We start from the raw sequence: 22276 nt of genomic DNA, 5'->3' as shown, positions 1-22276 counted from the left end.
TTAAAAGTTCCACGAAATGCTCTGTTATTCGATTGCACCTTTTTTACCAAACAAAAAATTCCTCTATTTGAGATTGAAACTTGAATGGATAACGGTTTCATGGAACATCTGCGTAAACATAGAGTCGATATCATTTTTTCATTTTGTTATCTAATAGGGGTGACCTACGATAACTGGTATATCATACATACCTTCTGTAATACAAATCGAGTCCGTAACGGTCCAACATATGCAAAGGACCATAGGATAACTGACGAGCTCGCGCAATAACATTCATCACGCAAATGTTAGGCCAATCGTTTTTATCATGAATTCTGTACCACTATAGTTGGAGAAAATAATTCGGCAAATCATGGAACCAGGTGAAATTGCAAGCCAACTGGTTAAAGTCAGCTGTACGGTGATAAATGTGTTAAGTGTAATCTCGAACGCAACGTAAACCTGAAATAAAAATAAACACTGAATCAATCTCTATGTGGTGCTGGGTGTGGCCGCTTACCTATATAGCCAACGCTATAAATTGGGATTGTATACAAGTAATTACAAGAAAAGTTTGTTCAGCATGTTAAACTTAGCCCCTTGTATTTATTGGACAAGATATTTCGAATTAAAAATCGCCTAATTCGACATTTCCTGTTGGTGGAACAATCCGCCAATTTCATCTTTTATTGGTCAGTATGAAGCGTGCGCATCGAATGAAGCAACTTTTAATCCCTAATAACTTTTGCTTACGGTGTGGGCTAAATTTAAAAATGATATAGCAAGTTCTGTCTCACAATTACTTATATTATTCCAATTGATACGCTTAGCTAAGTCTATCAGTCAAGCATAGCCCAGAGCACAATGCATCAAAAAAACGTGTCATAAGGTTAATGACTCTTTTAAGAAATGATATCGTAGTTATCATTTGGAAAGTTTATGGTATGTCTTATTCCTTAAGACATAATTTCTTAAAAGTGTTAACTTTATGATATCTTTTTTTGAAGCATTGCTCTGATCAATCTTCATTGAGTATTTGTAATTATCTACCACCCTTTGCATCAATAGATACAAGGATATCCATCCTGTATGGATATACAGGAGAGCATTTTATTAATAAAGTTCGTTTATTCTTTTAATAACGCGCACACAAAGAGTATTTAAGTGTAAAACTTTTTCGTCTTACACAAAATGCATTACTTGTTGTTACTATATGTATATAGTATTTAACTTTTCGTACACTACAAGCGCTTATAAATATACTCTACATAATATGAACACATAATACTTAGCCTCATACTTCCCACCACGAGCATAAAAGAGTCTAAAGCGCTTAAGAAACTTCTTCGAAAATACTTTAGTTTTCAAAAGACTTTTGGATCTGACTAAAAAAGCGTCGAGTCCTTTGTAGACATTTTCACCAAGTTCTCCGAAGTTGCTTGTTGTTGGCCACGCTGCGGTACATAGTTGTCTGCATGCTCTATATATATATGTAACATACAAATGTATAGGTGCACAGATGATATACACGCGGTTCCATTCTTGTTAATATTACACAAGCTAACCTATTCTCTACCTGCGAGACACTTATTCATTTCAAAGTAATAATGTTATATTGTTTAATGTTTAATAATGAACAATGAAAACTTGTCAAATCCCTTTCTCATTCCTGCAACTGTTTTATGGCGTTTGGTTGCGTTGCGATCGTAACAGCGTAGAATTGCTTTTTAACCAATTTTCTGAATTAAATCTGACGATCACGACGGAAATACGCGGATATTGCAAACTGAGATTGACGTTACTAAATTATTCTGTTTTGCTTTTACTCCGCTGCTTCCTTGGAAATGATTGTAAAAATGAAATATTGGATTTTCCTTTACGACCGCCCATGATACATTCGTACTTTTTTCCATCATCGATCCAGGTCTGTTGATATTTTGTAGGTATCCAAAAGATACGTATGCACGATGAAATTATAGTTTGTCGATCATGCTCTCCATCATTTTTACTCGATAAGAGAGAACAAAGAAATTGCCACAATTCTGCTTTTACATTGTAGATATTATATGGGTATATATGTATATGCTTACGGTATATTATTTTTATGTAGGATCCATTAATGCGCTCAAGCTCAACTTAAATTCATTTGGAAATAATTCATTGTCGAATTGGGCATTGTGACAGTTTAATATCTTCTGTACGCGCAACGATTAACGAGCATCGATTTACCGATGCGAAATGAAAAGAAAACAGTATTTGGCTTCTAACCATGTTAGTATCGCACGGTTTCCCTAATACCCTAGTTTTATTCAAATTGATGCAAATTCAGGAATTAACTCGTGCATCCTCGATACAGTCAGGAACGTTTGTGTCAAAGCATCGATAACCTATGATAAACAATTTTTAAATCTTCTTTTGTAAATACCAATCCGTAATTTCATTATTCCAATACTCAAACCATTTTATACCTACGATTTTTTATAGCTCACCTGTTTTCATGATAAAAAAACAAATCAATACTGAATTAAAACTCATCACCAATCAGCATTATTTAATGAAGCATCGATTTGTAAGCTAGATCATCATTAATAATAAACAGCAACGAAGAATGTATTTTCAAAGAAAAAGAATTAAAAATTTTTCACGTTAGCCCTGGCCTCACTTTAGTACAATCAGTAACAAAAAAAACATACACGAATAATAATAAATTTCTAATTAATGTTCGATTCGTGTAAAATTTCTCACAATAGGAATGGTATGGCGCCATGCGCGGTATTCAGTATTGTTGTTCCAACTACGCGACTCAAGACACAAGTGGTAATTACCACTGTAACCATGGTCGGAATGGGACCAGGTGATTGGCCAACGCAGTGAATGGCGGGAACCAATGAACCAATCGTGGTAGTTACTAAGAGTTGCATATTTGACTCAGTGGACGACGAGTCATGCGCAGAAACATTGTCGAAATATAAAATTTTTAACAAATACCGTTTTACTATAATTACCTAGTTAATAATAGCTTATGTAAATTATTGTGCAACGATACCGTTATTAAATGATGACAAGAAAAAAGAAAAAATAACTATTAATTGGAGTTGAAAAGTTTGATGATACATTGGTAACATAAGAAAATAACCTATTCATTATCATACAGTATTTTTAAATCAAGCGCTTGCATATAATTTTCTATAATAAGCTTTTCAAAAATTCATTTAAAATGTTTATCGTTACTAAAGAAATTGACAGTGAGAATATTAGTAAACTCTGTCGTACGTGCTTAAGGGAGGATGGTGATAAGATGATATGTTTGTTCGTTGGTCCTGCTGGTTCATCTCTGGCAGCAAAGCTTCGATCTCTTTCATGTTTAGAGGTGAAAAGATTCTTTTTTATAGATGATTCTTCTATTTCCTAGCATCTGCCTTGTTCTACTAGGTTTGGCAAGGCGATGGACTGCCAGAAAAGATGTGTGACCGTTGTGTAACCAGAGCAGAATCTGCTCTTCTGTATAGGGAACAATGCAGAGCAGCAGATAGGGCTTTGCGACAAGCTGCTTTGAAGGTAAATATTTTTAAGTTGACAGTTTAAGCAAAATTGTTAAAATTTACTTGGTCATTTAGGTTTCCAATTGCACTCCTTACACAACAGTTTCTGGATGTAAGCTATATCAGCAAAATCAAGGATTTATACCTGTTCAAAATGCTAACAAGACACTGAAGTGCATCGAATGTGGAGCAGTATTCAGAAATTACCAAGAACTTTGTACGCACAGCAGGATACACTTACCTCTTATGCAAGAAACTATTCCTATGCAGCATATGCATATAGTGGACTCTCAAAATGCTTACTTTAACTTTAGTCATTTAGGATCTAATTTTACTAATGACAATGTTCAAGCCTCACAAATATCCCCAATAATTAGGTCAAATACAATGCAAATGATGCCATTGAGCGAAGAAAGTAGTAACAGAGCAGCTTGCGCTTTACAATGTTCATTGTGTAATCATACATTTACTAATAGAATGCAATTAATAACCCACAGTATTAGTCACAATACAGATAATTTAGAATTGTCAAGTGACAATGAACATATCAATATCTCTGAAATCTCTGATCAAATTCCACGAGACTTGAGTTATGATAGGTCTGTAGAGCAGTTAACTGAAAATTCTATCCAAAATTTGTCATATCATAGACAAGGAGAGGACAGTAATGAAATTCAAAATTTAAGTTTCCCAGAAAATATTGATCTGGACAATGTTCCATCTACCAATGAAGTGCAGGAGCCTACTACATTAATGCACTCTAGCAATAATGTGTTTGAGAATTGTTCCAGAAAACCCCACTTTGTAGATCCAATAAGTGACAAAGATTCAACAAATATTTCAAACAAGCATAGGTGCAATTTATGTTCCAAGACATTTGCACAAAAATCAAAGCTGCTCACTCACCAATTATGTCATTCCGATCGACAGCCGTTTAAATGCTATCACTGTGAGAAAGCATATGCTTCTAAAAGTAAGTTAAATGCTCACGTTAGACTACACACTAAAACTAATATTTACGAGTGCAAAGTATGCGACAAAGTTTTCTCTTATCCCTCGTACTTGGAGGAGCACTTGAAAACCCATAATAAAAACGATTCGATAACATCTGGTAAACAAGCAAGCTTCGAGTGTGCTACTTGCAAGAAACAATTTTGTTTAATAAAAAATCTAAAAGCGCATGAGAAGCTTCACACCGGTAAGGGCTTACTGCAATGTGAAATTTGCGATAAACAATTCAGTCAACGCTATAACTTGAAAATGCATTTACGCATGCATAAGGCCGTCAAGAGTCATAAATGTGGTTATTGCGAAAAAAGTTTTGCTCAGAAGGGTAATCTCGTAGAACATTTGAGGATTCACACAAAGGTAAAGCCCTTTGAATGTAAGTTATGCCATAAACGTTTCTCGCAATCGAGTCATCTCAAGAGTCATGAAATCTCCCATGCTTCTTTAAGGCAGCATCAGTGCAGACTTTGCGGTAAACGTTTTAAATTAGCAAATCATTTGAAAAGACACATGAATCTACACACTGGGTCTAAAGCGTACAAATGTGATCAATGCAATCAAATGTTTGCCCAAGCTTTTAGTTTAAAAAGACACTTGAAAAGACACAATGAAACATAATTTTTTCGCGAATGTATCATATATGTAAATACTTTTTTCTTTATTTTATAATAATAAAAAAAACTTTTTTTTTAGAAATCTCAAAGCACGTATTATATTACAAAGTCTGTTAAGGTTTAATACTTGCGGGGTGTACAAAAAAATTAGTAGTACAATATTGTCACAGAGAGACAGAGAAAGAGAGAGAGAGAGAGAGAGAGAGAGAGAGAGAGAGAAAGGGTGAATGGCAGAAAGGACAATTACTTGTTCAATAACACTTTCTTAATAATGCTTATTCCTTCTCTCAATTGCTCTTCATTGATGGTTAGCGGTGGTGATAGCCTTATGATTTGACCATGGGCTGGTCGAGTCAGTAATCCATGATCTTTCAATTTCAGACAAATATCCCATCCTTCAGCGTGTTCTAGAAAATACGCGAAGTTTTAACGTTCAAAAATAACGCTGATAATCAGGTAACCAATAAGACTGTCGATAATCTCCCCCCCCCCCCCCCCCTAAAATTATTAACTTTCTTCTCAGTGCATACCTTTATTGATCACTAGTCCAGCTAATAAACCACGACCTCTATATTCCTTCACTATTTCAGCTGGTAATGTTTTTAATTCTTTTTCCAGGATTCGTCCCATATTAGAAGCATTGTCCGCCAGCTTTTCTTCTTCCAATATTTTTACTGCTTCTAATGCTATCCTATTTCCCAATGGACTACCACCGAACGTGCTACCATGGGAGCCTGTCTCCAGGCAGAGCATTATCTAAAACGCAAAGGTTGAGTTTCACACAAAAAGCAGAATCTCATTATCCTCGCTGCAATAAAGTTTAAATTTCACGCGAGGCAGAAATCTCATTGATGTCAAGACGAAGCTTGAGTTTCATGCGAAAAAAGCCTGATTATAATATTGAATGAGTTTGAAAATGCAGAGCTCTTCAGTGATAAGAGTAATACACGAGAATTAAATGATTTGCTCGTCGAATCATTGTGAGAGAGATAAGAAAATTTGTTTCTCGTTATCTAATCGAGGGATACCTCATCGTCGGCCAATACTCCAGACACTGGATACATTCCTCCAGATAATGCTTTCCCTAAAATTAGTATATCAGGTCTCTGGCCTTCGTAATCGATAGCCAATCTTTTTCCAGTCCTGCACAAACCAGTCTGAACCTCGTCAGCTATCCAAAGGACATTGTACTTGCTGCACAAATCTCTCACGCCTTTCAAGTAACCATCCTAAAATCATTCGGAGGAATCAGAAGAAATCTTCAGAGTAATTTAATAATGGACTCTTCAAACTCTTAAAATAGACTGCATTTAATTAAAATTTTAATTACTCTTGGAACTATAACACCAGCCTCCCCCTGAATCGGCTCCATCATGAAAGCGCAAATATTTGGATTTTCTTTGAATTTCATCTCAAGGCTTTCAAGGTCATTGTAAGGTACTTTATCGAACTGTGGCATATAAGGGCCGAAATCAGTGAAGCACATTGGATCGGTGGATGCTGATAATGCAGCTAACGAACGTCCCCAAAAATTTCCATTGGCAAACACCACGGTTGCCTTGCCACTCGCAATCTTTTTCACTCTGTAAGCCCAACGTCTGGACAACTTTACTGCTGTGTCGCCGCCCTCGACTCCTGCATACAGTATATATAATTAATTGTAGACGTATTTATAATTGTACTCGTAAATGTACACCGGAGTAACAAATACCCGATAACTCTCTTACCTGTGTTCATAGGTAAAAATCGATTCCAGCCTAAGAGTTTCGTGAGGTATTCGGCCAATTCACCATGGGGCTCTGTGTAGAATGCTCTAGCGGTGTGGGTGAGTTTCCCCACTTGTTCCCTCATCACTTGCACCAACCTTGGATGGCAGTGACCTTGATTGACCGTGGAGAATCCAGCCAAAAAATCCAAATAACGATTGCCCTCTTTGTCCCACAAGTGAACTCCATCACCTTTCGTCAGCACCACTGGAAGTGGCTTGAAATGTCTGCCACCATATTTATCATCTCTTTGTATTATTTGCTGGGAACTCAAGAATCTCCTCGAATCCTTCCCTGATCGCAGCAGAAATCTTTGCCCGATCGCCAACATTCTTCTCACGATCCACCAGTTTTCTAATGCTGAAAAGCAGTCCTTTCATAAGTTTCCACTTGCTCCCTTATTGTTACGCTTTACTTTATTCTTATTTATCGATCGAGATGTAAGGCTACCGATAGAACTGGAGCTGACAAATCGAATCTACGCGATTTTCCTGGCAAATGGAAGGAATGAGCTAGAATATATAATTCACGAGATTTCAAGAAGCCGGTCATTAGAAACTTGCTGGAATTATCGTGCAAGTCACTTGTGCCAAGATCCGCTTAGCGTTACAGTTTCCAGGATCTTTCCAATGTAGCGAATAAATCTCGAGGTAAAGTTGGAACGATCGGCCATTAATTATTAACTTACGAGTATTAACGAAGCACCAGGATTATTCCAAGGTATACTAAGAGTTTCCCCCTAACAATAAACTATATAGTAACCTACTGCTTCTAACTCTCACCGCATTTCGCTATATTTTCGGGCGACATCCGTTGGATCATGGGATTTACCTTTGTTTTACGAAAAATACTTATTTGTATATACGCGAATTATTTTATAATGGACATCCTAGATGAGATAAGCGATGCAATAGCAATTAGCAAAGTTCTGCTAGATAGCTAATGATTTTTCCTGGTAATATAAAAAGAAATTTTGGTAGTTGCTCAGGATATGTCGTGGATATTCCCACCAATTATTAAATACAAAATAAGCATAATAGGATAGAATTATTTCAAGAAACAGGTGCAGATCGCGGAAATATTTTTTCGTACAGAACTAATGATCTAGCAAGGGAGATTCTGACTAACATAAAAGTCACTAATAATGATTGCTGTAGATATTAGAAATTAGTATTAAAAATTTCACAACCATTGATAATTAACTTACGAAACACACACAGATATTAACAGCAGGTAGTTTCCCTTATCAAAAGACTATATATATCCTATATGCAGGGTATGCGTCTAGGGAAAAATGATTTCAGGCTCTGACAATTTTTGCGCAAAATTTGCACTTATATTGGCGCGATATCGTTCGAAAGAAGGGATTGGGTGTTTGCTCGTAAAAGGCTTATTTTTATTTGTACACAGATGTGTTATTTGACAAAGGAGATTCGAAACGAGATAAACAATGCAAGCGAAATCCCACACATCTGATAATGACTGGATAAGAAACGATCTGCTGCTAAAGTACCAAATAATGCAGCTTATCATGCTCCGAAAATAGTAACGTTCGAAAAATATCCCTTTTCTGATCGATCCTTCTGTTTATTCTGTAACAGGAAAATGAGATGCACCCCCTTCCTATAATTATTACATCTTTTTATCCATCACTAGCTTCGTTCGACTCATGAATATTCTTACAAAATTTTACGGAATCCAGCTTGAACGCGCGCAGAGCAAATTTAAACGATAGAGGGAAAACATTATAAATCCTCGTTATCTCACGCTGATAAACAATGCTACTCGTCAAATATCTGACACGTATGTTTATTTGCTCGCGATAAAGGTACAATCTGCTGTTAAATAATACAGAGACGTATATCGTATCGTTGTGGGAATTGGTCGATAAAATAATGCAGCATACATATACATATATATATATATATAAGCTACGCGTGTCGTAAGGCTACACTCACCGATTTTTCATTAAAAAGAAGATGACCGTCGTTCGATTTTATCGGAAACTCGCGCGAGGGGCTGAGAGTAAGGGTCGAGGGAAAAGTGTTGAGCAGCAATTACAAAATACATGGGAGTTTATCGTGGCTGGTTGCTATAAATAGTTGAAATGCAAATGACCGCGTCGAGTTTGCTCGTATTTGACATTATTATTGTAGATAAAGCAACGAGAGCTAGCGCATACAGGAGAGCAGTCTCTCCTATTTATCACAAGAACCTCGTGTAAAACTAATCGATCGCTCAACTATTAATTGCCAACCGATTCACGTACAATGCTCGCTACAATTCCAAGCTTTAATGTTAATACTCGTAACGCTCGTTGTTCTATATTCCTGCAATCTTGAAACATTCATCAAGATCTATCCCGATTGGAACAACCCATATTAGTATAATGTATTATATTCAGCCAGAAAAGCAAAATTACTACCGAATATGTCAGAAACATTCCTGGAACGTTCCTCTCACAATGCACCGAAGGCTGATGATGATTTCTTCAAAACAATTAATCTATATTTACAGAAGAAGAATCGCGCACGGTTTACAAAGATCCGTTAATCGTTTGCTCCTGACTGATAAGAATTAATAGGTGGGGTCAATTTCTTATGACGTATACCTGTATCCATGGTTCGGTTATGTTTCCCAATGATAACGATAACGTTTAAAAGACCCTTATCTATGACCAACAGCGTCAGCTTATTTTCCGGATATTTACAAATGAAAATCTCTTGCCTACGTTCTTCCGTGCAAATTAGCATTTATTATTCATTTTGAAGTATATTTTTACATATATATAGCAAAGTCTTAAAAATTGCCGATGGTGGTTTTGATGATCTCAGCGCCTTCCCTGATTTGTTCCTCGTTGATAACGAGTGGCGGGGCCAATCTTATGATATGCCCATGAGTTGGTTTTGCCAGGAGACCAGCGTCCTTCAGCTTAAGGCACACGTCCATGGCGTCGATTTTTGGACTGATAACAATCGCGTTCAAAAGACCTTTGCCCCTGACCAATGTCACCTTATCCTCCGAAAGCTTGCGAAGCTCGTCTCTGAACAGTTTGCCCAAGCGTTGAGCATTTTCAGCCAATTTCTCCTCCTCGAGGACTCGTAGAGCCTCCAGAGCGATTCTACAGCCTAGGGGATTTCCTCCGTACGTTGAACCATGCTCGCCAGGTTTGATCGTCAGCATTATCGAGTCATTCGCCAGAATTCCCGATACCGGATAAAATCCTCCGGAGAGGGCTTTGCCAAGGATCAAAATATCAGGTTTAACGTTCTCGTGATCCACCGCCAACCTTTCTTACAAAAAATTACTCCTTTAGTTTTTTTCAACACGTAGGCGCTTCATTAGAGAGAATTTTGTAGACTTGGAATTACTCGAACCTTTTACCAGTCCTGCCAAGGCCAGTCTGCACCTCGTCCGCTATCCAGAGTACATTGTGCTTCGTGCAAAGCTCCCTTACTCCTTTCAAGTATCCTTCCTAATTTTCCAAACAATTCTTTCTTTCTTTTAATAAGCTATTAGAGAGGGAGAAAGAGAGAGAGAGAGAGAGAGAGAGAGAGAGAGAGAGAGAGAGAGAGAGAGAGAGAAAATCTCTGATTCCACAATCTAGAAGACAATGACCCCTTACCTTCGGCACAACCACACCAGCCTCACCCTGAATCGGTTCGACCATGAAGGCACTGACGCGTGGATCCGCCAATTTCTTGTCGAGGGCGTCCAAATCGTCGTACGGAACGTTCTCAAATCCCTGCATGAACGGCCCGAAACCTGCGTAGCTCTGCGGGTCCGTACTTGATGAAATAGCACTCATAGTTCGGCCCCAGAAATTACCCTCGGCAAAAATAACCTTTGCCTGGTTGTCCGGTATTCCCTTCATCGAATATCCCCATCTACGAGCCAGTTTCACAGCTATTTCACCCCCCTCCACCCCCGTGTTCATCGGCAGCCACTTGTCGTACCTGACGAGAAACTTTTACCTTAAAAACCTGCACAAATATATTTAACTGGGAAAGAAATTTTGTTTCTAATTGAAACGTTTAAGGTTGCGGAAAAAAGAACGAAAATACGTGACTTTTAATATTATACCCGAATAATTTCGTGATAAACTCCTCAAACTCGCCAAGCAGGTCGGAGTAGAAGGCTCTCGAGGTCAAAGTTAGAGTCTTGGCTTGGTCCACAAGTACCTTGTAGATCCGAGGATGACAATGACCTTGATTAACCGCGGAATAAGCGCTGAGGAAGTCGTAATAGCGTTTTCCTTCTATGTCCCACATAAATACACCCTCGCCTCTCGTGAGCGCCACTGGCAAGGGATGATAATTATGTGCCCCGTATTTTGACTCACGCGCGAAAACTTCTTGCGATGAAAGACTCCTCGAACACTCCTTCAACTATGAATAACGAGTTCCTTAAGTCGCTATATCCCTTCGTCAGCATTATACTTTTATTCAATTACGATCTTTAACGGGACAACTTTTACTACTTTTTATTATAAATATATGTCCTCTTCTTTTTTCTTATACAGATTATGACTATAGATTATATTATAAAGTACAATGGACCACTTTTAATTACTTTTCGAGTTTCCCCAAGTAAGCACGATTTTTCCAATGATTTAACAGCTGGTAATAATCTTCTCGCTAGTGGCTCCATACTTGTTGTCTATATTTATGTAGAATATCTCTGTTTAAGCCGCTTTACCTGAAAATCAAAGTAATTTTTATATCTTATCGGACATCGTTCTTCGCTGTAAGATTCTCTTCGATTTTATCGTAAAACCAGTAATTTCTACTTTTTCGAATATTCCTTATATTACAATTGCACAGCGATTCGTAAATTCCGAATAGTATTAATTTTTTTAATTTTCTCAAAACGCATTTATTTTTTTCACTGCGTTAAACGCTTCTTTTTGCATAACGGGATCACATTAGTAGTATTTTTTTCCGAGTTGAAAAAAAATGCTGTTATTATTAAACTTGTATACTTTTCTTTCACTGTATATTAACTTTCTATGTTAAAGTGCAAGCTCGCGTCATTGATTATATAGTGCTAACGTGCAGTCATATTTCTTTGAATAGAGCAGATCGTTTTTGATTGATAATGAAAGCGTGCACATGTTGTTCGCAAACCGCATATATGCAATATTACATATATATATAAAGAAAATATTAACGAAATGACTTACACAAAAGAATATTTGCAATAACTGCGGCGAAATGATATTTTTCTGGATGGAGAAAGACGCGCAATGGCCACTACGTCAAATACTCCACTGTCGCAATATGTTTCTCTCTTGCACGAACTCGTTTCTGCTCGTCCCGCTTCTTTTTTTATTTACTCCTCTTATTTGTGAAACCGCTTTAAACGACTGAACAGTTATCGTACAACTAACCGCTTTTCGTCACTCGTACCTTTACTTATATTTAATGCACTCGATGCCTCATAGATAAGGGGCTGTATTCTTACACATATATAGTATATTGTAGACTAAAAACAGGCCTCTTCAACTAACAAGTCCAAAGATCCTTTAATTATCATATTCCAGGTTTCCTTTCTTATATTTACATTTTGCCATTCCCTAATTTGTTCTCTTTCATATCCTTGCCAAATTTATATTGTATTTGTAAACGTTCGTGCAGTCCTTAAAGGGATTTATAAATATAGATACAGAGCATCACAACATTTGTTCTCGCGTCTATTATCAGAATTCAAATGTAAATTAATTCTATATATGTTTGTACCAGATAATTGGTTCAGTATATATTTGATGAAACGTATAAATTAGAATAGCACATATAATTATTTTATAAGAAGGAACTTTCTCTACCCCTATTCTTAAATCTATGTAACTTTTACTGAATGAATTATTGTTTAAATGTTATGCTTCATTCGAAACTTCGTATTGGACCGAGCAACAAAGTTTTGTTAATACGTGAGATTGGCATATTGCACGCGCTCTACCAATAATAAGTGTTAGAATCAATTATTTTTATTTATGGATAACTTTTTTATTTTAAGGGATAGATTTCAAGTGGTAAAGAAATCTTTTTCCTATAATTATTCATACTACCTACATTTATGTGATTGACCATATTTAACCGGACACCCGCTACACACATATACAGGGTGAGGCTCTTTAATACGCTCCAAAGCACAAAGTCGTATGACGTAAAACAATTTTGATATCGTTAATTGTAAAAGATCTCAGTTTTTTGTATAGGATCTTTTTGAAGCTCCTTTCTATACTTGCATTAGAGGTCTTTAGAAAAGAATTAATATCTTCATTGTGTATATTATGCAGATAAATGAATTTTTATGCTCCAGCTTTAGAACGTTACAAGAACCTCACATACATATATGAATGTTTTACTTTTCTCTTTTGTAATTAAAGAAATGAATAGCGTTCTTGTTCACACCTTCGTGAAATTTCAAAACGTTTTTTAGGTTATTTTTAATTGGGAAGTGGAATTTCGTGGATCTTCTTCTTCTTCAAATTTTCTATAAAGGATTTTATTAGCTGCAAGTGGTAATAAATTATGATAGAATCGGATTTTGACCGTAGTATTCATATCAATTTTTAATCTTCCCTCCCTACCCTCACCAGCACTACTCACTGAATTACTCCGAAACTTGCCGCTGCTCAGTGTGTTGTGCATGTCCTATCTAGAACCATGTTGCCCAATGCCCATCGTTGCTTGTTCCGCGTTCGTAATTCGTATTCATGTTATCTACTCCGTCTCTAAATACTCCAATTCGATGCTTCATATTGTGTTGATCCTATAAATTTTGCGCGGGAGTTTTTTTGTGCTTAGGCAAGCTTTTAACATACACTCAACGGATCAGTCCGAACTCCGAAGCGTGTGATGTGCCTGCTATAAGGATTCTTCGCAGGTTTCTTTTAATATTTTATCCATAGTTATTTTCTTTTATCATTCAACCATTGCAAAGCTTTTAATTAATTTTTCATTCTATTTATATAATTAATTAATATGGAAGATAACGATGATTATGACGCTTTGAGAGCAAAAAATATTGCGGAAAGAAATGCTATTGTAAGCGTTTAAAAATTATTCTTCAAACGTAATTTTCTTCCCATTGTTTAGTTATCCTATTAATTGTTCGCTTAGTTTGCAGATTTTTTCAAAGATATTAAGAAACAAAAGGAAGAATTCAAGCAGCTTCGGAAAAAAGAGGGCAAGAGCGATGAGGATGAAATAGAAAATCATCCACCGAAAAAAAAAAGAAGAAGATTTTCAAAAAAGAAGGATGAAAACTTTAGTTGTTCAATTCATATTGAACCTCGAAAAAGATATAATACTAGAAGATCCGCACGTTTCAATAAGGATAATGCTAATTCTTTATTATCGGATGATGAAGAAGAACTTACTGAGCCTACTGGCAATGGACCAAAGTTAAAGGTTCTATTCCCTTGGGCTAAACCAATGCAACGGCATATAGATTTGATGAAAATAGGTGTATGTGATGTTGATGAAGAGGAAGAAGATGATCATCAATTTGACGAATACATTAAAAGTAAATTTGTACGTAGAGTGACAAGAGCACCATATGATCCTTTGACTATACCATCTGTGGATGAAATTACTGATAAAATGTTGGCAAATATAGCAGACAAGAGCTCTAATAAAACATATGATAAGAATTATGGTACTTCCTGTCACCAGTGTAGACAAAAAACAATAGACACAAAAACAATTTGTAGATCAGGAGAATGCATAGGAGTTAGAGGACAATTTTGTGGGCCATGCTTGCGTGGTAGATATGGAGAGAGTGCTTATGATGCTTTAAAGGATCCTGTATGTATCTAAATAGAAAACTTATTTAAAACCCTCTTATAATTCATTTTTTAACTTTTTTAGGATTGGGCTTGTCCCCCATGTCGTGGACTATGCAACTGTAGTATATGTAGAACTAGAAATGGCCTACGGCCAACAGGTATTTTAGCTCCAATGGCTCAAGAAGAAGGATTCTCATCAGTATTGGCTTATTTGCAATCCACTGAGCCTGAAGACACATAACATACTGTTTACATTAAAAGATGTTAAGAGCATTTTAATAATTTTATACTTATATATATTGTACATGATATTATAAAAATTTTTAATGAATTTGTTTTAATAGAACGCAATTTTTTATATAAATTCTTGTTTTATTTCTATTTATACATAATATCATAATACATATAAATTCATAAAGATGTTATACAACTAAAGTTTTTATTGAGTTCAACTAATAAATACTTATTTCTTAGCAATAATAGCATAGCATCTAGGAGATACCAGTGGATCAAAAAGATGTACAATATTGACTTTTGAACAAACTTTAGATTTTTCCAAGAAAACTACTCTATCTAAAGTGATAGCAGCTTCAATCACTGATCCTAAATGTATTCTTAGAATTTGAAAGAATTCAAATTTTTTTTTTAAATTTATATATTTATTATATAAATCTTCTAAAACACAGACAGGAGGTAACTGTTCCAATTTTATCTTCAACTTTAATAAAGCCCATTTAGCATAATCAATAAAATTATTTGTAGGTCCACCACGACCAACTCTGGCATCCTTAATTCCTACAATCAATTATTGTAGCAAATTATATATTATTTATAAAGGCCATTTGAAAAAGATGAGCCTACCAATGGAATGAAGAAATACTTGTAAAACTGCTCTATAAAAAAGTGTTGGTGAAAAAAATTGATTAGTCAATGTTCTATCCACACACTGTTGAGCTAACATTCTGGCATTTTTTGAAAAATTGCATGATTTATTAAAAGTTTCATTAACTAAATGATAGCAACAAGGTACTATGCACATAATTTGAATATCAGCTTTATGTAAGAAGGCATTTATTAATGTATGAGCAAGAGAGCCACATGTATGTAAGCCTGTTAGCAACAAATTTTTATTCAATTTCCAATCTGGAAAGCAGAATGCTACAGTGTTCCCATAATTCATTTCATCATCTATAGATTGAACAACATATTTAATCTAAAACAAAAATGATTTTGAGGGTTAGTGTAAATTTATCTATCAAATTTCTTTATATTTAAATAACCAAACAAAAACATACTAAAGATGATTTAAATGGTTTCTTTTTTTTTAATTTTTTTTGTCTATTTATTGCACCTTGGTGGCATATTTCTGAAGAATCAACTGCAACAACAGGAATTCCATAATTTTCTGATAGATATGTTGATAAATATGCTTTGCCTGCACCTGCATCTATTACTAAGCTACTACTTTCTTTAGCTAATCTTCCTATTATTTGACCAAATATTTCAACTTCGTAATATTTCTTATCACCCATAAGTTCTATTTTATGATAATCAGCATTATTTTCTAGTTCCTGGTCTTTTTGAAACCAGTTTGATATCATTTGTGAGACATCTGCTAGCTTAACTACTTTAGAGCAAGAAGATAGAGAGAAAGTCTTTGTTGCTTCAATAAATTTATTTTGCTCAAGTAATTTATTTATTCCATCTTCGTTGTTAAATATTGCAATATCTTTTTCCATTGGTTGAAATATGTCTGATATACATTTGTCCCACAATTCATCTGTGAAAAAGTCTATCAAATGACAATCGGCTAATTTTTTATAAGAGTTTAGAAAGTTTACAGCCTCATGAAAATATTCTTCATATTCTTTCATTATATTTGACTCTGGATTAGGCAACAATTATGAATCAATATTTCTTACCTTATTTAGTATATGGTTCAATCAAAAATCAAGACTTTTTGTTTCCGAATACAATAAATTAATTTTTGCAAGGGAACAAAATTTAGCATACTTAAGCTTAATATCTTGCATAGCATTTAAAGTATCTACTTTGTCATCATTGTGTCTGGGAAACTTCTTTATATCCTGCAGTAGATTTTCAGCCAATGATGTTATTTTTTCCGAATCATTCCTATTTGTCTGCAAATATTGCTCTAAAATTCCATGATAATATCCTAACTGTGCAGCTAATAAACTCGCTTGGTGATATCCAAGATGATATCCATTCAAAAATTGTGTTTTACCAGCTGAATAACCTTCTTTATAACCTGCACTCTCCGCCAACTCTTCAGTAAATAATAAATTCTCGAATGCTTTATTTATATCAGTATTCTCACTTTGCTCAGTTTTTTCAGACATAACTGTTTAACTTGCAAATGATAATAAATAACAAATAGTAATAACGATAAGAACCGGGTCGACTGGGTACTCTCTGGTTAAAGACAATCCATAGTTAAAATTGGTTAAAATGATATAGTTTAAGTGACAGAAGCTATGTATACCATTTTAACCAATTTTACTAGAGCAGAGAGTTGGACCCGAGCCTTTTACTTTCTTCCTCTCTCCATAAGTCTCTTATATCACATAAATAAGCGACATAAGTATGGCCCATTCCTTCTTCTTTAGTTTTGTTAAACATAAATTAATAATAATTCTTTACAACCATAACTTATTATTGCTATTAAAATAAAGTCATATATTAAAAAAAGTACTATAATTCCACAATATCTACAGCATATGTATGTATGTATGTATACATATGTAGGAAAAAAATGAAAATGAATCGTTTGAAACGAGAATCGATATATATCGAGAATGGAACGCGCGTTGAGTTAATATACGACTAGTTTCAGTTTCATGTCATGTTTGTGAATCTGAGATCAAACCAACAGGAGAGCGTTGTTTTCTGTAACCGTATATTAATCGAGGTTTTTACCTTATATTGAAACACGATTAAGAGTGAAAAATGCTCACTTTAGGACCAAAAAAGGATGGCGGACCCAATACAAAATTTTTCGAGTCCCCAGAAATCTTAACGCAGTTGGATGGGGTGAAACAGTGGCTACTCAAGAACTGTAAAAAGGTACGGGAACCTGCCAACAATTGCATCCCCCTCAACAAAACTTCGAATTCCAATTGTCTTCTGTATTTAATTTTCCTAGGTATCAAATTTCTCGTCCACTCCTACAAGAAAACCATTTTATCATTCTCCTGTATATTTAATATTATTATACAATTTCCTTATTGTCTCTTTCACATTATGATATGTCATGATTTTATAAACTATGTGTCATTCTCTTATTTATTTGGCAGTATGTACAGACGGATCCTCCGAATGCTAAAAGTTTGGCAACTTTAATAGTCCAATTATTGCAGTTCCAAGAGGATAATTTGGGAAAAAATGTTTCCAAACCTCCAATGACTAGACTTCCTGTATGTATATCGTTCACTGTCAAATTATTACTCTTTAAGCTTGAGATATTTATCATTAATTTGTAATGTATTTGTATAATGATTATAGAGGTGTTAAAAGATTAATGTGATTCATTTTTAGATGAGATGTTTTCTTGATTTTAAACCTGGAGGAGGCCTGTGTCATATACTTGCCACTGCATACAGATTCAAGCAAGAACAAGCATGGCGTCGTTTTGATTTTCCAGTAGGAAAGGTATTAGTTGTTTCAGTGGGTGTGTTCTCTTGATGTCCCATACTCTGCTTACTAAAGAGTAACTGAGGAGAAAATAGCTAAATAAAAGTGTTTCCTAGAGAATGTGTTGCACAATCATATCTATGAGAAAATCAGCAGAAACTTCTTTAAACTTAGATTTTACTATTATCGTGTATATAATAGGGATGAAAAATCATTTATATAATCATAATTATCATTTACAGAAAAAGTGAATCATATTAATTAATAACAAAGATACATCAAAAAGAAAAGTTAGAGTACAAAGCAGGAAAAAATTAAATATTCTTTTAAATGCTTTACATGAAATCAGTAAGAAAATCAGTAATATTTTAAAAGAGAGAAAAATAAGTACTTATCTATATTGCTATACATCACAAGAATCTGTAACAAATAAATTCGATTAGAGAACCAATTTTAAATTATTACTAAGATTTATTAAAAGTTGTTTAGTGCTAATTGTCCTGTATCTACAAGATCTTTAATGTGCGGCATGTATTTTTTACTAGAAATTTAGTAAATGTAAGTAACAATTTAAATTTTGGCTTTCCTTGGCTTTGTGTTTATTTTAGACATGTCATTCTTCTGTTGCACAGCAGTGTATTCTCAGCTGCTTAGACTTCGGCATTTGCATATATTGGAACAATGTTTTAGGAGGACACATCTACCTATTATATTGAATAATATTAAGAGAGTAATTCTATATGCTTACTATATATTTATTTGCAGTCTGGAACTCGAATGGATCGTATTGTCGAAATGTTAATTGCAGCAGAAAGGGCATTGGCTCAAAACCGATGTTACACAGTACCATGTATTTATGTACGTCCTGATGTGGATAAAACCACTGCCACCAAAGTAAAGGAAACAGTTAGAAGACATCAAGGTACCATAGCTGAGACTGAATCGGAAGCTACTCATATCATTTATCCTCCAGTTGATCCTTTGGAAGAAGAGTATGCTCGCCCATGCGTAAGAAGAGATCGCTCAGTTTTAGTTCATTGGTACTATTTCCCAGATAGCTATGATTCTTGGACTACATTAGATTTACCATGGGATTTTCCCGAAGGCAGCCTTCCTGGTTCAACTCCAAAGTATTTTTTTTTTTTTGATAACTAACAGATCATTTTTATTTTTTTTTTTTTGATGCTCACTTATTTCAAATGTGCAGATCATTGTACAGAGTATCAGCTACATGGGCTTTGGATCTGGATCAATATAATGAGTGGATGAATGAAGAAGATTACGAAGTAGATGATAATGGCCAAAAGAAAATACACAAATATAGATTGTCTGTGGAAGATTTAATGGCTCAACCAACGCAAGCCCCACCAGCTAAAAAACCTAAAAGAAAACGATCACCTAGCCCACCTCCAAAGATAGGAAAACGGAAAAGGTTTGTAAATTTTGTAATTTGAGAAAATAAACTTCTGCATATAATTTATATGAAACTGTATTTATTTTAGTGTACGAGGGCCTGCTGGTGTTCAAGGTACCCCTTCTACATCGATAGTTACGCCAAAAAAGACACGTAGTGGGGTAGATGAAGAAGAAGACTTGACTCAGGGTATGGAAGATCCCCCACCTGAGCCTCGAATAGTGGAAGTGGTGGCTACATCAGCAAACACACCAGTATCTGGACAAAATAGTAACTCAACCGGAAATAGTAATTTGTCAAATTTAGGAAACAAGAAACAGGATAACGAATTGCAACCTCTTAAATCAGGCAACATGGCAGATCTAGACGAACCGATGGATGGTAAATAATCAATAATATAAATTTGGTTAACAACTCATCGGTATACTTTATTATTTCGGGTTTGTCGTTTCAGTTGATAAAGGAAGTTCACAGGGTGGACAGGATAGAGAAGAAAGAGATGCGAGTAAAGAAAGAGGAGATTCAAAGAGCGATGAGCCTGAGGATAATGTTACGGAACAAACTCATCATATAGTTGTACCCAGCTATTCCGCTTGGTTCGATTACAATTCTATTCATTCAATTGAAAAGAGAGCACTGTCTGAGTTCTTCAATGGAAAAAACAAATCTAAAACTCCTGAAATTTATCTTGCGTATAGAAATTTTATGATAGATACGTATAGATTAAATCCCACGGAATATATTACGTCAACTGCTTGTCGGTAAGAATGTTGCTTTATTTAACTCTTTAATACATAATTCTGTATTGTAAACTTCTATTTGGTGATCGATTGATTGTTTCAGGCGAAATTTAGCTGGAGACGTTTGTGCAATTATGCGTGTACACGCTTTTTTGGAACAATGGGGGTTAATTAATTACCAAGTAGACGCTGAATCAAGGCCTACGCCAATGGGTCCACCACCCACGTCACACTTCCACGTACTATCGGATACGCCGTCGGGTTTGGCCCCCGTTAATCCAAATCCGCCAAAGACGCCACAGCCATCAGCAGCGAAGACTTTGCTTGATCTTGAAAGTAAACCGGGAACATCTGGTGCTCCCGAAGAAAAACTCTCAGCGGGAGCAATGGCTAATTTCGGTCTGAAGATCGATCAATACACGAGAAAGCCGGCTGTTCTGAAGAATAAACAAGCAGCTGGTGCCACCCGAGACTGGACGGAACAAGAGACATTGTTACTGTTGGAAGGTCTGGAATTACACAAGGATGATTGGAACAAGGTGTGTGAACACGTAGGTTCGAGGACCCAAGACGAGTGTATTTTGCATTTCCTGCGACTTCCGATAGAAGATCCTTACCTCGAAGAGGGAGGCCCAGAAGGTCTTGGACCATTGGCTTATCAGCCTATACCTTTCTCCAAAGCTGGGAATCCGGTTATGAGCACCGTTGCTTTCTTAGCTTCCGTAGTAGATCCTAGAGTGGCGGCTAGTGCAGCCAAAGCTGCCATGGAAGAATTTGCAGCCATCAAAGATCAAGTACCAGCTGCTTTATTGGATCAACACTTGAAAAATGTTCAAGCCAGTGCCAATTCGGATGGTAAATTTGATCCAGCGGCGGGTTTGGCACAATCCGGTATTGCAGGTACGGGACCTCCGGAACCGCCTGAGGAAAGCACTACTCCTGCTTCAACAGGTGCAACACCCGCGGCAACCTCTCCAGGTGCAACCGCTACCTCTGAGACAAAGAAAGAGGAGTCAGAGAAACCTAAGGAAACCATAGAAGCTGAACAGCCATCCTTAGAAGTTCCAAAGAAGGAGGAGGAATCCAAGGAAATTGAGGAGGAGGCTAAATCAAAACCTGAGCAAGAACCAGAAGAGGGAAAGGAAAAGAAAGACAAGGTAAACTCGACTCTTATTATTTTCTATACTTCTATTGAACTAGCAAAATTCATTGATGTTGACTGGTAAAATAGCAGGTCGTACGGGATGCCCAACTTCAGTCAGCGGCTGCAGCAGCTTTGGCTGCCGCTGCTGTGAAGGCGAAACATTTAGCAGCCGTCGAAGAACGCAAGATCAAATCGTTAGTTGCGCTATTGGTGGAGACTCAAATGAAAAAACTGGAAATAAAGTTACGTCACTTCGAGGAACTGGAGACTACGATGGAACGGGAACGAGAAGGACTAGAGTATCAAAGACAACAGCTTATTACAGAAAGACAACAGTTTCATTTAGAGCAATTGAGAGCGGCTGAATTTAGAGCACGGCAACAGGCGCATCAAAGATTGGCACAGGAACAGCAACAGCAGCAGCAGCAACAACAACAAAATCAGCATGTACCTTGGCAACCAACGGCAACTCAGCAACAAGAGCAACAACCACCCAGTCCTCAAGCGCAAGTTCCCCAACCTCCTCCCCACACACCTCCGCAGCAATCATAAATTTGCTCTAAATTATTTATAAGATATTAACAAAAGCTAATACGATCGCCAGGGACACGAGTATAGTTTAATAA

At 36.0% G+C, this 22276-nt stretch overlaps 7 protein-coding genes across 10 annotated transcripts; 3 read left to right on the top strand and 4 right to left on the bottom strand.

Moving 5' to 3' along the window:
* Positions 1 to 2946: 2946 nt before the first annotated feature.
* Positions 2947 to 5147, top strand: LOC136780853 (zinc finger protein 260-like). Its single transcript, XM_066739402.1, has 3 exons — positions 2947 to 3349; positions 3412 to 3537; positions 3597 to 5147. The coding sequence occupies exons 1-3, from the start codon at positions 3197 to 3199 to the stop codon at positions 5145 to 5147; spliced, it is 1830 nt and encodes a 609-aa protein (XP_066595499.1). The 5' UTR covers positions 2947 to 3196.
* A 72-nt stretch (positions 5148 to 5219) lies between these two features.
* LOC136780854 (ornithine aminotransferase, mitochondrial-like) lies at positions 5220 to 8217 on the bottom strand. Of its 2 annotated transcripts, none has more exons than XM_066739404.1 (6): positions 8128 to 8185; positions 6871 to 7269; positions 6474 to 6778; positions 6172 to 6372; positions 5674 to 5899; positions 5220 to 5550 (listed from the first exon to the last, which is right to left on the bottom strand). In XM_066739404.1, the coding sequence occupies exons 2-6, from the start codon at positions 7238 to 7240 to the stop codon at positions 5387 to 5389; spliced, it is 1266 nt and encodes a 421-aa protein (XP_066595501.1). In that variant the 5' UTR covers positions 7241 to 7269; positions 8128 to 8185; the 3' UTR covers positions 5220 to 5386. The 2 variants fall into 2 exon arrangements, with proteins under 2 accessions (XP_066595501.1, XP_066595500.1); XM_066739403.1 differs by having other exon boundaries at positions 5221 to 5550; positions 8117 to 8217.
* Positions 8218 to 9648: 1431 nt separating this feature from the next.
* Positions 9649 to 12507, bottom strand: LOC136780893 (ornithine aminotransferase, mitochondrial-like). Its single transcript, XM_066739474.1, has 6 exons — positions 12092 to 12507; positions 11482 to 11607; positions 10993 to 11297; positions 10535 to 10865; positions 10287 to 10384; positions 9649 to 10198 (listed from the first exon to the last, which is right to left on the bottom strand). The coding sequence occupies exons 2-6, from the start codon at positions 11557 to 11559 to the stop codon at positions 9709 to 9711; spliced, it is 1302 nt and encodes a 433-aa protein (XP_066595571.1). The 5' UTR covers positions 11560 to 11607; positions 12092 to 12507; the 3' UTR covers positions 9649 to 9708.
* A 904-nt stretch (positions 12508 to 13411) lies between these two features.
* On the top strand, positions 13412 to 15059 carry LOC136780906 (cell division cycle-associated protein 7-like). Its single transcript, XM_066739495.1, has 3 exons — positions 13412 to 13958; positions 14034 to 14720; positions 14784 to 15059. The coding sequence occupies exons 1-3, from the start codon at positions 13896 to 13898 to the stop codon at positions 14940 to 14942; spliced, it is 909 nt and encodes a 302-aa protein (XP_066595592.1). The 5' UTR covers positions 13412 to 13895; the 3' UTR covers positions 14943 to 15059.
* Positions 15059 to 16762, bottom strand: LOC136780905 (probable methyltransferase-like protein 25). Of its 2 annotated transcripts, XM_066739494.1 has the most exons (4): positions 16624 to 16762; positions 15997 to 16481; positions 15563 to 15914; positions 15059 to 15496 (listed from the first exon to the last, which is right to left on the bottom strand). In XM_066739494.1, exons 2-4 carry the CDS (start codon positions 16438 to 16440, stop codon positions 15165 to 15167), a joined length of 1128 nt encoding a protein of 375 aa, XP_066595591.1. In that variant the 5' UTR covers positions 16441 to 16481; positions 16624 to 16762; the 3' UTR covers positions 15059 to 15164. The 2 variants fall into 2 exon arrangements, with proteins under 2 accessions (XP_066595591.1, XP_066595590.1); XM_066739493.1 differs by lacking the exon at positions 16624 to 16762 and having other exon boundaries at positions 15997 to 16575.
* On the bottom strand, positions 16645 to 17440 carry LOC136780907 (uncharacterized). Its single transcript, XM_066739496.1, has one exon. It carries the CDS (start codon positions 17059 to 17061, stop codon positions 16645 to 16647), a length of 417 nt encoding a protein of 138 aa, XP_066595593.1. The 5' UTR covers positions 17062 to 17440.
* Positions 17441 to 17572: 132 nt separating this feature from the next.
* Positions 17573 to 22209, top strand: LOC136780902 (SWI/SNF complex subunit SMARCC2-like). 2 transcript variants are annotated; one of them, XM_066739488.1, is made up of 9 exons: positions 17573 to 17785; positions 18016 to 18135; positions 18257 to 18370; positions 19118 to 19482; positions 19560 to 19784; positions 19855 to 20147; positions 20221 to 20527; positions 20610 to 21663; positions 21738 to 22209. In XM_066739488.1, exons 1-9 carry the CDS (start codon positions 17669 to 17671, stop codon positions 22200 to 22202), a joined length of 3060 nt encoding a protein of 1019 aa, XP_066595585.1. In that variant the 5' UTR covers positions 17573 to 17668; the 3' UTR covers positions 22203 to 22209. The 2 variants fall into 2 exon arrangements, with proteins under 2 accessions (XP_066595585.1, XP_066595586.1); XM_066739489.1 differs by having other exon boundaries at positions 17728 to 17864.
* The last annotated feature ends 67 nt before the right edge of the window (positions 22210 to 22276 follow it).

The sequence above is a fragment of the Prorops nasuta genome, unplaced genomic scaffold (genome assembly GCF_024137725.1).
Source record: "Prorops nasuta isolate Cenicafe-Biocafe unplaced genomic scaffold, Cenicafe_Pnas_1.2 PNAS00021, whole genome shotgun sequence".
Taxonomy (NCBI): domain Eukaryota; kingdom Metazoa; phylum Arthropoda; class Insecta; order Hymenoptera; family Bethylidae; genus Prorops; species Prorops nasuta.
This window is presented reverse-complemented; position numbering and strand designations above follow the sequence as displayed.